This window comes from Crinia signifera, chromosome 4, assembly GCF_055691185.1.
Source record: "Crinia signifera chromosome 4, ASM5569118v1, whole genome shotgun sequence".
Taxonomy (NCBI): domain Eukaryota; kingdom Metazoa; phylum Chordata; class Amphibia; order Anura; family Myobatrachidae; genus Crinia; species Crinia signifera.
Window position 1 is genome coordinate 269,295,571 of NC_139220.1, and position 17,546 is coordinate 269,313,116.

A 17,546-nucleotide genomic window follows, 5' to 3' on the forward strand; every position below is an offset into this window, starting at 1 on the left:
AAAAGGGCATACGTGGCCTGTTAACTGAATTCTCAGGTCAATGCGTTAACCCCCTTTTTGGTCTGTGGCCAGCTGTAAATTTTGAGAAATTAAATATTAAAACCAGTTATCAGTAACGAAATAAAAAAATGCAATAGTGTCATTTTTAAAAGAGGTTTGGAGAGCGCAGAATGTATCTATAGGAAACTGAAGTTACATCAAAAAGGGCCGAACCAAAGAGGTTTGCACTTACGATATTCTCCCAAAAGGTCCAAAGGCAGCTTTTATGTCATCGGTGGTTATCTCTGGGCTCAAATCACCAACAAAAACATGGAAATGATCTTATTGGGAAAAGTAGATGGGAACAGGGTGAAAGGGGAAAACAACAGTTTCACATTTTTATATTTGACAAAGACTGTGTAGCACAATTAGAACTAGCAAAATAGCTCTCAGTATATGAACTCCAGCATTCAGATTAGAAATCGTGAATATTTAATGGGATATAAAATAAGCATTTCAAAAGATTAACCCCAATTTACACAAACCAAAATACTCATTGTACACTGTGCCAATTCAAGTTACGAAGTCAGCATTGCTGACAATTATATTAATGTGAATTCAAAAGAAGCTGAAGGAGGGATACAAGACAAAGGGAGGAGCGTTAAGTGCCCAACAGCGGGATTTGTTAGAACTCAGTTGGAATGTAAACTACAGGAGGAAAGACGCAGTGGCAGAGACATGATCAGCTACATAATGTCGTGCTGCAAACTTCAGAGCAGAATGAATTTGGCTGAATTTTCAGACAGACCATTTATAAGACATACGGTGAGCTACAAGCAGCCATTTAAATACAGTAATTACCTACATAACAGCTCCTTAATACTGGTGGCATTAACATGCTTGTGACTAATTTTAAGTGGCCAACATTACAAAATCAGAGAATACAAAAATAATCCTCCCCATTGGGGTGGTGGGTGAAGATATGCAAATCGGTTTTAAGCACCCTTATGGCTAATTATGCTTATAGGTCTCTGTACATGCAGAGTCCTGGACACCCCTATCACACCGGCGACCCAGCAAATACCCAGCATCTGGAGTTCCGGGTCATTTGCCGGGTTAAAACGTTTCAACCTGGTAATTTGCTGAATGACGCGGGTTTTTCTTGGGTGTGAAAGGGACAGCACAGGTCTTAAATCCCAGGTCGCCAACCCTGGTAAACAGCAGGGTCGTCGATCTGGGATTTAAGACCCAGGTTGACCCTTTCACATCTAAGAAAAACCTGGGTTGAAAAGCTTTAACCCAGTTATTTGCTTCTTGGTGTGAAAGGGGGTATCAGATGAAATTTACATCATTCCGGCCACTTTCTACAGCGCTTAATATGTATTCAGTCATTTTAACAGATAATATTGCCAACTAATAACTAAACTAGGAACATGTTAATTCCCCTCAGATTTGAGGTAGAACTACCACAACCTCCATGATGGATCACATGTAAGAAGGTATTATCTGTGTGGATAGTATCGTAGTACTGTTTGGCTGGTTGTAACACATCGTAGCGTTAATGGGTTGAAGGTGCATGATTTCACCTCTGCGTAGATACAGATGTAGCTCCACAACTGCGTTTTAGAAAAGAACAGTCTAATATGAAAGCAGTATCTTCAACGACACCAATGTTATTACAGGAGAACAGGTTAAGGAATTGCTGGGTCCAGTGGTTATACATAATGATCCCCGTGCTGCCACTTATAAGGGAAAAGAAAACAGGCAGCTCGGGTGGCTGATGGCAGAAGAAAGGAGTGGACAGGAATAGCCAGCCTGGCGCTGGCCACCCGTGAGAGATTTAATTTTATCTGTAAGAAGACACAATTACCTTGAGAACGCAGTGTGCTGACAACGGAACTACCTGATGACAAAGATTAGATTTGTTCTTAAATATATTAGCACAAAGACAGCAAAACAAGTCATCTAAGGCAGTGTTTCTCAGCCCCTTCTCATGTCTATCAAGTACCACCACCAACACAACCCAACCAACTAGCGCAACAAGTATTTGGTTTAATATGATTAATGCACAAATGCAACATGGCGGAATTTAAATTAAACTAAATTAACTCAAATTAGGATTTATGCCAAGTAGTATATCCACAGGCTGAGAAACACTGATCTAAGGTTTATTAAAATCTTAAAAATATGGTACGGTTTAAAAAAACAACATTTATTTGTACAGAATAGAATGTCATATAGCGAATGTAGGAAACTTACTGTTTGCATCTTTCTTCTGGCTGCTGGGAGTGGTCGCCCAGTTTACCTTCACTTCCTATGAGAATGCACATTAGATATGCTAAGAAAAGACAGGCTATGCCAGTATACTTGTGATTGGTGTGCCTTGTATAGGGCACCCAGGAGACATTATGTAAACAGACGTACCTTGCCCATTATCTTACGCCCGTTCATAGCAGCTAAGGATGCAGCAGCATGACGGTGCTCAAAGAACTCCACGAAGCAATAGGGATCGTTACCTGCCGTCTGCTCAATACAAACATCATATTAGAGGAAAATGTCCATGCAACAGCAGAACTCAGCCAATAACCGATTCGGACACATAAATGCACTGGCTTTTATTACAGTGAGGAGCAATGTTCCTCATATGTAGTACATAATATAAGGTCATTTTTGAAAAGAGCACATTTCAGATACTTACATCCATAATCATCTTGCAGCTTTTGCACTGACCAATCTGACTGAACACCTGAAGAATCAATGCCTCTGTGACATCCCGAGACAGGTTCCCCACGTAACTTGAAGACAGAAAAAGAAATACAATGTAAGATGCAATTACACATTAGATTAATAGTATGGCAAAGCACCGGATAGCATCATAACAGTCCTCACACCAACGGCTAATAGCATGGTAACAACTAACCTGTGGCAGCAGAAAGGTGTAACTTTAGCCTACCCTCCAGTTAACATGCTCACCACAGAACAAGAACAATCACAACATATCTGCGCATGTCTACCCTCATCTATGTGCTCTGCAGCGCCGATGGTTTACCGTAACCAGAGGTAAAGATCACAAAGCCACAACCTGAATCTTGTGTGTAGGAAATGCAACGCCAAGGAAGTGCTCCCCGTATTGCGCATGTGATGCGGTGCATGGCGTCTAGACACTATGGAAAGCCTTAATAACCTTGTCGCTCATCTGCTGGGGATACCACAAAATGAGCTGCGGCGGAAGGCAATTAAGTGGGAGGGTGCACCAGCCTGGCAGGCCGAATGAACTGGGCTGCTCTGGAGCTGAAAGCAGCTGAAACTGCAAAACTGAGCTGCTTTCAGCTCAAAATCACTCAGTGTGCATGGGACTTAAGACAGCAGCACATATGGTATGCATGCAATTAAACCATACAGCTGTATCCTGTTGCATGGAAAAGGAACATTAGGCCAAATCAGGACACCTAACATTTAAACTGAAAAAAAGCCAATAAAATTTGTTTTAGGCTTTTTTTTTTTTTAAGTAATCAACTAATCGGCTTGGATAGAGCATAGACAAGTACAAATGTAGGTGTCTCTACGTCACCGCTTCCCCGGTAAGATCACATTTGTTTTTTTATGTTTTTTTTTTTTTTAATTAACCATTATGTCACACAGGCTGACTGAGCTGAAAGTCGCTCAAAACAGCAAGTTGCAGGGGCTTTCAGCTCAAAGCCACCCAGTGTTTATGCTTTGGTGACGAGCGGTGAGCGCTGCTGCTGCGAGCGCCCGCATCATTGCCGGGAAAGCCGTTCATCTCCTGGTAATACCAGCAGATGAGCGGCTTTGAGGATGGCTTTGCATAGCGCTGCGCTATGCAAAGCCGTACTCCCCCTCAGTCAGCACCGGGCAGGGGGAAAGCCGCTTAGTGTGTTTGCACTGAGCGGCTCCCCCCCCCCCAGGGACGAATGTGATCATTGCTGTCCATACACGGTGGGCATTTAGCGTTTAGGCTTTAAGGAGCCCATACACGCTCCGTTGTGTCCAGCTCCATTCTGTACTATGCGATGCGCGCTCCCGCGCATCACATAGTACGATACAAAAAGTATGTGCTGCACATACTTTTTGTACTAGCTACACATCATATCGGATCGCAGTGCATGCACAAGGCATGCGATCCGATGTGTACTTTAAAAGTAAGTAACGGAGCCAAAAACGGAGCGTGTATGGGCTCCTTTAGTTTTATTCAAATGCCCATATCAAATATTTACAACTTTATATTTATAAATTAAATAAAAAAATAGATTATACATGATCGATGGAAAAAAAGGTTCTCTGTAAAATGAGCTGCTGACCATGAAGCAGAGAAAAAAAATAAAAAACACCAACAAGTCTTTCGAAATGTGGACTTTATGCTGACAAAGTAATTGTTCTCTACAGACATAAATGCTAGCTGAGGTCATGAGAACATAAACGGAGAGAGAAAAAATACACTTCTATTTAAGACAACCAATTACCCCAAGATGTGCACATCACACAATAAGGCTGGGATGTACAGTAATGGGCTCCATACTGATGTGTGACCCTTATGTAAAAGTGTGCAAATAGCCACAGAATCCCAGTAACTGTTCTGAACTTTTGTTTTTATGTTAAAGCTGCAAGATGTGAGATGTTACAGGCTAGAAACTTGCCAGAAAGAACCACAACACAAGTGCCTCTGTTTTGGTGGGATAGCTATGCTCGCAGCAGTTTGGACTAATGCTATATTAAAAAGATCTGACAATGTATGGACGAAAATGACAATCAACCATTTGCTTCCAAATGATGTAAAAAAAAAAAAAAATTGTCTGGATAAATTTGTTGAATCAAATTAATTTAATCTATTTGTCTGAATATCATTGTCTGTTTCCAATGTATGGGAGCAAATGATAGATTGTACTTTATTAACAGTTTCTTATATAGCGCACACATATTCTGCTGCGATTTACAGAGAATATTTGAAGATTCATATCAGTCCATGCCACAGTGGACAGTGGTTGACACAAGTTTTTTTCATGTTTTTGGTCCCGGATGATACTAAAGTACAAAAGTATAAAATTGAGAAATACTCAGTATTCTTTTACCATTAGTCAGTGATGCTGCAGCAACATCTTTACAATGGATATGATTACAGAACACAATGTACTGGTCTGGGACACTAAAATGTTCTGTCTTCTCTGTTCAATAAACACCAAAAAGTAGTTTTAAATGTCTACATAAGATCAGCTAAAAGATTCATAGCACAAAACAAATGAAAGCAAAATAAAATATGGGAGATGTGGTGAGGGGGGGCAGTTAGAAGACAACACTATATAACCGAAGGAAGGGATGGTGGGTGTGGACATGAAGAAGGGGAGAGTGAGGTGGCAAAAAAGCACCATGGAATGGACAAACACTACAGTGTGAAAACCAGTTCTCTGCAATTACACAGAAAACTTTGTCGCTTACTTATACCCATTTTACACCAGACCCTCGACCCGGGTTATTGCCGCTCCACTCCAGGCTGGGGCTTGGTGTAAAAAATAAATAAATAACCCGGGTCCTGTTCCCTGGTTATCCGTCCCGGCAAATGCTCAGGGTCAGACGAGGGGCATTCCTGGAGTCAGGGGCCATGTGAATGGGTAACCCAGGTCATTCGATCTGGGGACCCATTTATACCAATAGGGGAGCCCATACCTCCGGACCACAGCATCCTGGGGTCAGTCCGGAGGTTGGGCAGGGGCCATGTACAGCCTCCACTGTTGTCTGCAGTACTATGCAGACAGCAGTGGAGCCTGGGAGGAGGTGAATGGATGCCTTTGTGCGGCATCCATTCACCTCATAGAACGAAGCTGGGGTGCACGGAGGCTGGAGGCAGCCCAGCAGCTTTCCCGGGACAGCATCGCGGGGGTTCAGGCTGGCGGGTTTCCTGGCACTTGGAGAGGTTGTCATCTCCAAGCGCTGGCTCAGGGCCCGCATTTGTCAGCGTAGCCCAGCTGGCATAATGCCGGTGTAAAAGGGAACAACTGTCGGGTCACAGCAGAGTCCAAAAACCCGGGTGCGACCTGGCAGTTCTGGTGTAAAAGTGGTATTATATGACCACTTTAACCCAGGTTACTGCTGGGCTAACCCAGGTCACAGCTTGGTGTAAAAGGGTCCCCCCTTAGAACATCTTCAGCCCAGTGACCCAGGAATACAGTCAGGCAATGTAAATTACAGGGTTGGTCCCAGGTTAAAGGGTAGAGCAATCGGGAAACCTGGGTCATCTGTTTAGTATGTTCAAATACAGGATTGGGAATCATAAGGAACTGGGAGATGATTACTAACAGGCCTATACTTAGGACACGCGGGCATGTACGGAGGCTCGAGGAAAATAAATTCCATACTGAATTAAGAGGATTCTCCACCATTACAGCAGTAAAATTGTGGAACTCATTACCGGTGGGGGTGATAGCAACTACTGTTAATGAATTTAAATAAAAACTGGATACATTTTTGGCCACGAAGGGAATCCTATAGATATGACTTACTCAAGTCAGTAGTTACAAGTCAAATAGCTTGAACTCAATGTACCAACATCTTTTTTCAACCTTAATTAGTATGTATCTCAAGCGGTATCTATTTACAGAATACTGCACCAGTGTAAACTGCACGAACCCTGGGTCAGAGCTGTGGTGTTAATGGGGGCTGTCCCAGATTGGAACAGTGTTCCAAATCAATTTTGGTTTAAAACAGGTCTTAATTGCAAGGTAGTGGTAATTTTTAAGCTACTTCACATTGCCTCCACTATGGAACTTAATATAAATAAGAACCACAACAGTGCAGAGAAAAGTATTCTGGGGTAGCGACCCCCAAATGGAGATAGTCTAACAGTCTTTACACATGATCCAGTATAAAATGTGCAGTGGACATTAAAGGGATGATTTAAATGTTCCGAAAAGCCCCCCGTTGGGCATCAAAATGAATGGGCGTCCAGTCGAAGAAATTCAGTTGTTGGTCCAATAAGAAGATTAGCATTTAATGCACCTGAAAGCTTTGGGTTTAGCCGCAAAAAGCAGCTTAACCAGTCTAAAAATTCTCATTTGGGCGTCCAAACTATGAATCTTACTTGGCTGACACTAGTGGGTGCCTCACAGAGATTCAATTGTTGCTTTGAGAGTCACTGGTAGACACATTGCTTCTTACAGTCTCTTGAGGTGGCGAACAGAATGTGTGAAAACTCCATGATTTGGACACCCTAACCAGGAGTTAACACATTTAGCCTCTATATGTGGCTAAACCTAGCACAATTGGGCATGACAGGTCCCAATAATTAATGCACAGAACTGAATTGCTCTATCAGTTGCCTATTAATTATTGCGACTTAAAACAACTGAATTGAATCATCCCCAATGAATATAACTTTTACCCCAGCCTAAATAACCCATGTTTTTGCACGGGAGTTTGCAGGTGATGTAAATGCTCCCATTTCAACATGGGTAGCGACCCGGGTTGAAAATGGTTTTAACTCGGATCACTGTGCAATGTAAGGTGGTAATGGACCCGTTCACTGCAATGGAAAAGCTGGCGCTGGGAGATGCGCTCACTTTCTAGCCAAATTCCTGCCTCCGGTGATACCATCCACCCAGCATTACGCCGGGAGGGCAGTGTATAAGGGGTCATACCCACGTATAAAATCCTGGGTGCGACCCGGCTTTTAGGTGTAAAAGGGGTATTTTTAAACAGTGAGCAGAAACAACCAATAATTGGTTTAGATATTTCTAAATGGAGAGCCAGAAGCAATGAGTACTTGATGCACATGTAATTCAGCCTTGTCTATACTTAAATTTACTAAAGGTACCTTTCACTTCAACAAACTTTCTTGTTCAATTTCGACTAACCCCAATCTTGCAAAGCTTCAAACAGGCACTAAAAACCAACTTTCCCCTCAAAGTGTACCCTTCCACATAACCTAGTCTTAAGGCCACACTCCCTACCACCTGCCTCACTTACTTCCTGCCATCAAGTCACCTTATTTGCACTTCATGTCACCAGTCTGTCTCCCCCTTTCTAGATGGTCAGCGCCTTGGAGCAGGACCCTCTTCTTTCTGTTGTCACAGCCCTCTTCTCTCATACTTCAATCACAGCTCTCTCCTACTCAGGTACTGTATATACACGCATCGTTTATCACTAGTAATCATTTATCTCTATGAACTGCAGCCCACCCCTCATAGTATGCTGACAACTCCTTTGCTACCTTACAGCTCATCTGTATTGTGTACTGAGAATTCTGGCTCTAAGTGTTACCTGTGCTATTTTTCAGTTAGTGTAATGCCAGGTTCTGTGCACCGTGTTGTTCTAATATGTGCGTCATATGTATGATGCGGAGATCCTCTTGTGGTACATTAGAATTGAAATGTAATAATAATAATAACGTGTACTAGCCACTCACAGAGAGGCATCCATTGTTTGTGCTGAACCATTTTGCAGCCAATCAGCCTTCTGGGAGCCAGTGATGTCACTTAGCCATTGTCTGATATGCATGAAACCAGACATATTCATGAGGTACTGGATCCATGTGAATAGATAGACTACACTGACATGCAAATTAGTTCTGCCCATAAAATAGACTGCTAAAATGCCTTAAGGAGACAGGACTATTTCAATACCTAGACCAGTGGTTCCTAAACTTTTTAGTATCAAGGCACTCTAGAGTATCCACATTTTTATCATGGCACCCATAAAGCAAAAGTTTCTTAGTTTGAAATTTAGAAACAAATATTAAGTAAATTGTGTTTATATGTCTTCATTAGGTTTTGTTATGTTGTGAGACAGGAATTGCTTCTGTTCATCCAAATATTTTATGATGGGAAGTGCCTATTACTGTCCAATTTGAATGAATTCTAAACAACTAACAGAAAGGCACCCTTGCAAATGTCCCAAGACACCCCAAGGTGCCACTGCACACAGTTTGGGAACCACCGACCTAGACAGTACAGAAGATCATAAAATAAATTTAATATGTGTGCCCATATAGATAGAATAAACAAGACCGATATAGATCAATTAAAATCACACAAATGGTATAAAAATACATTTATACTAAATAATATACATATTAATAAAACGTGATATCACATATCCTTAAAATATAATGATATAAACTGAACAAACTCAATGAGGTGGATCATTCAATTGAGTAATTCTTAATTGAGCAATTCAAAATATTGTGTATCAATGGCATAGGAAGCTTCCTTAAATGTATAAAAAGTCTGGGCTGCTGTCCTGTATTACAGTATAATGACATATGACCAGTGTGAAATAAACCAGGTGAGTATTCTCAATGCCTGCCCTGACTCCGCTTCAATTGAATGATCCACCTCACTGAATTCGTTCATATGGATAAATATATGTATATTTAGTATGAATAAATTATGTTTTATTATATATTTAGCACAGAGATTACATATATTGTATTTTAGTTTGGTCTGTATGCTAAGTAGGGTATTTAGTTATGCATTCACAGGCATACTAAGTATCTCTGCAGCTATAACTATGTCAATAAAGGCAGTGCGCCAATGCAAATTTAAATATTAGCACCTGAATAAATTTGCGGTGAGTATAGAAGATCAACATCAAACAATGGCTAAGTTCGAATACAATTTCACCTTTTTTCCCACTGAGGAAAAATAAAATAAAAAATACTTTCTTTGCCATAGAAAGTTCTTTCAAAATACGGTAATAAAATTATGACCTAACCCTTCAGAACATTATTGTAACGCAAAGGCTGTTTGTCTTCAATTCAAAATAATACCGCTTTCAGACCGCACTCTAAACCCGGGTTATTGCCGTGTTCTTGCGGCCCCAACACGGGTCAAGCAACACGGGTGTTCAACCCTGGTAATGACCAGGGTTGAACACGGCTATGACCCGTGTCAAGTGCAGTGTGAACAGGTGCCTGGGTCGAGCGACCTGTGTCCCGTTCACAGTATGGAGGAGGCAGCACTGTCAGCTCCAAGTACTGCCTCCTCCAGAGCCCCCGATGACACGCCGCCGCCCAGCTCCACCCCCTGTGACGTCACCGACTCGGTAATATTAGTGTTCACTCTAGGAGTGACACCGGGCAGGACGCTGGGGGGGCGGACCGGGCACATCGACGTTACAGCTGGGGGCGAGCCGGGCCGCCGACGTCATGAAAGGGGCGTGCCCGGGCCGCCAACGTCATGAAGGGGGCGTGCCCGGGCCGCCGCCGTAATGAGAGGCGTGCTTGGGCCGCCGATGTCATCAAAGGGGGCAGGCCCGGCCCCTCCGAATTCACTGTGTTGGCTGGGAAGCGCCAGGCATTGCCGTCAACGGCGACGCTGGGTTTCCCCGTGAGGCTGTTTTAGCGGGGCGCTGCGAGACGGGCAGGGCGCATTTTGCCCTTTAAAAATCGGGCAGGGCGCAGCGCCCCGCTAAAACAGCCTAGCGGGAACACTAAATATGCCGTGTCGGTGTCTGAACTTTCAGACCGCATTGCCGTGTTGCTCTGGGGCCCGTGTCCTAATCCCGTGTGCGACACGGCATTTGCGGTCTGAAAGTAGTATAAGAGACAGGACAGCTACTACCGAGTGTTTCTGGACAGAAAGGAAACATAAGTCTTAAGGCCCTTGCACACTGGGTGATATTGAGCTGAATGCCTCTCAAAACACCAAGTATGAGCAGCTTTCAACTAAAAGGCGCCCAGTGTGTATTGCCTGACGATGAGCGTTGATGTGCGCTCCCGCATCATCGCCAAGACAGCCGTTCATCTGCAGGTATTACCAGCAGATGAGCGGCTTTGCATATCGCTGCGCTAAGCAAAGCTGCCACTTTCAGGGGGAAAGCCACTCAGTGTATTCACCCAGTGTGTATATAGTGTTCATTCTGGCACCCGCCACCTTTGAAAAACCATGTAGTTCCTCCCCCGTCTGGGATGTCGCTGTCAGCTGTGGTGTTTCTAGCACAGGTCTGGATTGCATATCAGTGCTGATATACAGACCACACTGTGCTAGAAGCACTACAGCAGACAGCGACACCCCAGGCAGGGAAGAGGAACTGCATGGGTTTTCAAAGGTGGCGGGTGCTAGAATGAACACTACGTATGGACCTTTAAGGTGGGTACACACTGGATGGACTACCGTCTTCTTTTTCAGCCTTAATTACGATGTTACTATGGATGACATCAAATGCTATTGCAAATATATTGTTCAGTGCGTAGTCGATATAGTTGACGATGTGCACAGCCACAGGTTGTTAAAACCCCCCAAATCATCTGTACATGCAGCTCAATCAAACAATATTGTTAGCGACTGCATGTACGGAGCACGGGGTAGTTAACCCCCCCCCCATTACTGACCCCAAAGCCTTCACTACCCCATTACTGACCCCAGAACCTGCACTAATCCCCCCCCCCCCATTACTGACCCCAGAACCTGCACTAATCCCCCCCCATTACTGACCCCAGAACCTGCACTAATCCCCCCCCCCCCATTACTGACCCCAGAACCTGCACTAATCCCCCCCCCATTACTGACCCCAGAACCTGCACTAATCCCCCCCCATTACTGACCCCAGAACCTGCACTAATCCCCCCCCCCCATTACTGACCCCAGAACCTGCACTAATCCCCCCCCATTACTGACCCCAGAACCTGCACTAATCCCCCCCCATTACTGACCCCAGAACCTGCACTAATGCCCCCCCATTACTGACCACAGAACCTGCACTAATGCCCCCCCATTACTGACCACAGAACCTGCACTAATGCCCCCCCCCATATTACTGACCCCAGAACCTGCACTAATGCCCCCCCCATATTACTGACCCCAGAACCTGCACTAATGCCCCCCCCATATTACTGACCCCAGAACCTGCACTAATGCCCCCCCCATATTACTGACCCCAGAACCTGCACTAATGCCCCCCCCATATTACTGACCCCAGAACCTGCACTAATGCCCCCCCAATTACTGACCCCAGAACCTGCACTAATGCCCCCCCCATTACTGACCCCAGAACCTGCACTAATGCCCCCCCCATTACTGACCCCAGAACCTGCACTAATGCCCCCCCCCATTACTGACCCCAGAACCTGCACTAATCCTCCCCCCCATTACTGACCCCAGAACCTGCACTAATCCTCCCCCCCATTACTGACCCCAGAACCTGCACTAATCCTCCCCCATTACTGACCCCAGAATCTGCACTAATCCTCCCCCATTACTGACCCCAGAATCTGCACTAATCCTCCCCCATTACTGACCCCAGAATCTGCATTACCCACTATTAACCCCGAGCCTGTACTACCCCCCTATTATTAACCCCAGAGCCTGTACTACCCCCCCTATTATTAACCCCCAGTGCCTGTACTATCCCCCCCCCCCCCTCTATTATTAACCCAAGACCCTACAATGTCGCCCATTAGTAATCGAAAGCCTGCCATATTCGCATATTATATCAGAGCCACGCCGTCCCGTCGCTAATCCGGAGCCTGCCCTATGCCCTCATTAACAAACACAGAGTCGGCTCTGTCCCCCCTCCATTACTAACCCCAGAGCCGGCGCTACCCACCATTCTCCTCCATGCAGCTTGCCATAGTGCTAATAATCCTCACAAGCCCCATCCTGATGCCCAGCACACACACAATAGCCCGGGCAATGACCCCAGTCAGCAAGAACATTAGCCCTAACAATCCGACATATTGCGGCCAGAAGGCCCGGGGAACTCACAGGGTCCTGGGCAGCTCGTCCTCCATGGCTCCAGGCTCCGGGCCCCTATCGGTCCTGAGGGACCCGGCGGGAAAGCAAGCTTAGAGGGTAAAGTTCAAAGCAGGGCTGATGACGCGCTGGCACGGTGATCGTCGCTGGGAAGCACCGGGCGCCGCTCTCTCTCCCCCACTCAGGCCGCACTCCGCCGACTCTCACCGCCCCGGCCTGGAACAATGCGAGAGAAACCGTCACCACAAGATGGCGGCGGTGGGGAATGGCGCAGGCGCAGAGAGAGGACCCCGGAAAAGACTGCCCGCCCCAATGCCTGTCTGGCTGCAGTAGTACCGGCCGGGTAAGAGATAGAGCGGGCGTCTGTTCTAGAGCGAGAACTTTAGTTTAAATTAAACATCAACGATGGTACACAGAACGTCCACTAGTAACGAGTTGTATAACAAAAAGGGAAGTGCGCCGCTCGGGAATCGAACCCGGATAGCAAGAATGGGAATCTTGCATGCTACTACACCAGCGGCGCGGGTCGCTAGCCCCGCCCTCCACAAGATCTTTGGGTGGGAAGCAACCTATAGGCGTGCACTACAGCGACATTTCATTCATTGCTAGTGTTCTGAAATCGTTGGACGCTTTATCTATGCATTTGTATCAAATGTATAACTCAGTAGTGTGCCCAGGTGAGTGCATGCCACGCACAATGACCCATCAGGCCGTCATACACCTTGCTCGGCCTGTTTTGATTCAAATAATGTTATCAAATCGTGCCCATGTCTTATGCTGGATTCAGTATGAAATCCCGGCGGTCGGGATCCCGGCATTCAAAATCCCGACCGCCGAAATCCCGACAAGGGGGGGACGTGGATCGTCCCTCCCTTGCGGGCTCGCTGCGCTCGCCACGCAGCGGGCCCGGTGCCTCGCTACGCTTGGCACGCTAATTTATTCTCCCTCCAGGGGTGTCGTGGACACCCACGGAGGGAGAAAGTGTCGGGATTTTGGTGGTCCGGATTCCAGCGTCAGGATTCTGAACGCCGGGATCCCGACCGCCGGGATTTAAACTGCAACCCCTTATGCTGTGTACACACGGTGAGCTTCCCTTGCTATTCGACTTAAGCAGCCCATACACGCTGCGATGCCGGCTGTGCGTTCTGTGCTTTGAGGTGTGCGCTCCTCAGCATAAAGATGCCCATACACGTTCCGATCCTGCAGTTCGTTTTGAGCTTAAATAGCATTGCGATGCGATAAAAAGACAGTACAAAAAGTATGTGCAGCACATACTTTTTATACTGTGCGATGAGATGCCGCGGGAGCGTGCATCTCATAGCACACATCACAGAGGCAGGATCGGAATGCTGTTCACACGGTGAGATTTGACATTCTATTTTGACTATATAGTCAAAATCGCATGCAGATCGTATGTTGATCGTAAGCAGATCTCACAGGTTGTTTGCCTTTCGATCCCGATGCGCGCTCCCGTGACAGCACAAATCGAAACCCAGATAGACAGGGCAGCAATATAGTGCAAATCTAATGCTGATTGTATGAATTGTATGTTAAAAGTAAAGAGATAGCAAAGATTGCATAGCACTCAAATCTTAAGTCGAATAGCAAGGGAATCTCACCGTGTGTACACATCATTAGATTTGCACTGTATAGTCATTGCTGCCCTACCTATCTGGGTTTCACTTTGTGCTGCCACGGGAGCGCTCATCGGGATCGCAAGGTAAAAAACCTGTGCGATCTGCATACGATCTACTTGTGATTTGCATGCGATTTTGACTATTTAGTCAAAATCTCATGCTGGATTGTACCGTGTGTACACACTATTACTTTCCTGGTTTCAGGACACAGAGACTGAATGGTTTGTACTAGCTAGGGACATACTCAGGCTCACAATCCCCACTGGTGTTTTGTCTGTGAAGTGGCATTTGGGAAATGGTGAATAAGAATATGTGCTGTTCTGCTGACAGTGCTATAAAAGCCCCATAACTTGATAGAAGAGCTGCATATGTTAACTTTAAGGGGCCCATTTAGTAAGGGCTGACTCACTGCCCTGGAGGATATGTGCTCTGGTTATGCCCATTCTAAAGCTGAGTACACACTATATGCATAGTGCATACTGCAGCATGGTCCTTGTTAACGAAGGTCCTCCCTCAGCTGTACTGAACGAGTAGGTAGATGAGGGAGGGGGCATTAACAATACCTGAGCATGCATTGTTAACAATGTTGAGTGTACATACTAGACGAGAAATTAAAAGTAAGTAAGGACCAAGCGGAGTGGCAGAAGGTGGAGTTGCTTGGCCAGGTGTCCAGCTTGCAGGACTGGCCCTTCAGCCTTTCTGGTATTTGACAGCTGTGGACATGATCCAGAAGTGACGCATTTTTGCGCATGTGCATACGCCTGCTGCGTGCAGACTGTTCGCCAGATGCACGCACCCAAGACAGCAGATAGTCGCGCCCATGGAAATAGGCCCGTAACGTGGGTGTCGGGGGCGGGCAGCTGACATCACTGGATGTCAGCTGCCCGCCCACTTCCTGCAAAATGGCCACGCATATCTAAGGTAACCTGAGAGTAGCCTTCCACATCATTCACTACCGGCATTCGGGGGGGGGGGCGTCTGGTGGACAAATGAACTGTGTGTTACTTATTTTGCTCTGCTGTCCCTGGCAGTCAGCTACCATCGAATGATGTTGATGTGGGTGTTCCCCCACTGCCTGTGAATGGATGTTTATGTTAAACATAAACAGGGCCCTGACGTCGGCGTTCCCAGGGGTATGCCCAGCTTTATCATGGGGACACCCAGAAAACGTGGGCGTTCTCCTCAGGGCACCACCCCCCCCCCCCCTCCCCTACCCATGCAAATGCAATGGCGAGTGTGATACTTGCCAAATGCATTCTTACAGGGGGTCTGGGCATTCACAGACTCCCCCACCATTAGAACAGGTCCAAATTCGACCCCTTCCAAGCCAAGCAGAATCACCCCCAATATAACTCGCTATTGCACGTGGAAATTAAGAGCAGCCATTATTTATACTGGTGTTGTAGGAACTGTGTCAGCATTTTGAATACTTCCTGTTTCTGGCAATATTGAAACAATAAGGAAGAACCGTCACAATGGTTGAGCAATGTAACTGTGGCACATTTAAGGACCAATTAGGAAGCAAGATGGTTTACTGTTAAGCACAGTGACTTAAGTTTTAAGGTGCCCACGCACTAGGGTTGCCTGGAAATCGGGTCCCCCTCCCGGCCCCCCGGAAAGAGGGGCTACCCTCCCTGCAAGCCGCCCGGCCCCTGCAAGCCCCCCTTCGGCGGGGGGGGGGGGGGTGTGTGTGTTTGGGGGTCAAATGACACAAATAGCGCCATCTTAGCCCCGCCCAGCGCAGTGCAATGCCTTAAAAACGACATTGCACATGTCCGACGTGGCTGAAACGGTGCAGACACTCTGGCCATGCCCCCAAACAAGTAGCTCCACCCCCACCCCTTTTCACTCCCAGAAAGGGCAGCCAGAAAGTAGGTAAGTATTCTACACACTACAAAGATCTGTGATCTTAAGATTTATCTTAAGATTTGCCTTGAACTCCCCATCCTTCCTGGACAAAAGATTTTTTTAAAAAGAGTACATTTTGACAAAAGATTTATCATTAAGATTTCAGAAAAAAATTGACTCCCCGAAAAATTGATGCCATCTCCCCCTCTGGGTCTCCGTGAGTCCCCTGCCGGGTCTCCCGCTCGCACCCTTGTACAATGGCAGGTGTCCCAATGGCTTCAGTTTGGAGGTACAGTAGCTGCCATAGGGGAGCACAGCTTCTGCTACCACACCCGTTTTGCCCAAGCCACGCCCCCATACAACACATGACCAGAAATTTTTAGAATATCAGAATATCTTCCCTGCAGCAGAGAAGATGAGAAGATGGGCATCAGATTGCAATCGTTCCAAAAAAAATAAACTATGTGCATTAAAATCAATCGATTTATCAATCATTTGAAATCAGGCCAATCGAAAGATAAATCTTTCTATGTGTGGGCACCTTTACTTTCTAAGGTGTGTGTGAGGGAAATTGGCGCCGGGGGGATTGGGAACTAAAAGTAGCCCTGGAAAAATGTATAGAAATGGCCTCACATGGATGGCACCAAATCAAATGTAGGTGGATCCAACCCCAAAATAGGCGGGATTAATACATCACTATTAATTATTAGCTGTTGGTTTCAATATGCTTGACAGTCTAGTAACTCCCAGACCACAAATCTCCACATTTCAAACAATCCCCCCACTTCTTTCCACTGGTACTGTACACAGACCCCAAAACCTCCATCAAACAACTCCTTACCATAATTCCACAAATATCCCCACCCCTCCCCCAGTGGAGCCCAGAAATTGTTACACCCCCAATAGCACCCACTCCCCTCCTTTAACAGAGATCACAATGAATAGATGGGCGCCCACCTTAGATGAGTATTTGCAATGGGTGCTCTGTGAACCAGCAAAGGTTGTTTGTGAGGGAGACAGGAATGGTTGGGGTCAATACTCTGGGCAGGGACACATCTTTAAAAAAACAAAAAAAATTGTTGTTGACAGGTGGCCTTACAGGTGCACTGGCCTACATGTGGATGTAGCTTATGAGTCTATGGCCAGACTGCCCTGCATTGGTGCATCTGTAGGGTGAATCATATGCATGAGCAATTTTTATATAATTGCTCAATAGCAAAATATTCCACATAGCTTCTTTCAAAGGCGTCATAACGAGGTTTCAGCCAATTGCACATGTTTTAGAAGTTAAATAGACCTGTTTCAGAGGTCGGTGATTGTGGGAGTATTTTGAGTCTGTTTTCAAACCGTCTTTTGTAGAGTAGTCTGTGGAAAAGTACAGGTG

General features: G+C 45.9%; 1 protein-coding gene across 4 annotated transcripts in view; it reads right to left on the bottom strand.

Moving 5' to 3' along the window:
• The window catches only part of TIA1 (TIA1 cytotoxic granule associated RNA binding protein), a 29,549-nt gene extending 16,534 nt beyond the window's left edge, over nt 1-13,015 (bottom strand). The window contains exons 1-7 of one of the 4 annotated variants that reach the window (XR_014473562.1): nt 12,690-13,015; nt 2,678-2,774; nt 2,404-2,502; nt 2,239-2,293; nt 1,850-1,882; nt 233-320; nt 13-72 (exon numbers count right to left, since the gene is read on the bottom strand). Coding sequence is in view for 2 of the 4 variants with exons in the window: in XM_083184531.1 (XP_083040657.1) it covers nt 233-320; nt 1,850-1,882; nt 2,239-2,293; nt 2,404-2,502; nt 2,678-2,774; nt 12,690-12,715 (398 nt within the window). In the remaining 2 variants the exon portion in view is untranslated. Of the gene's footprint in view, nt 1-12; nt 73-232; nt 321-1,849; nt 1,883-2,238; nt 2,294-2,403; nt 2,503-2,677; nt 2,775-12,689 lie in introns of those variants that run through there. The other 3 variants (XM_083184531.1, XM_083184530.1, XM_083184532.1) reach the window with 3 other exon arrangements.
• Between the last annotated feature and the right edge of the window lie 4,531 nt (nt 13,016-17,546).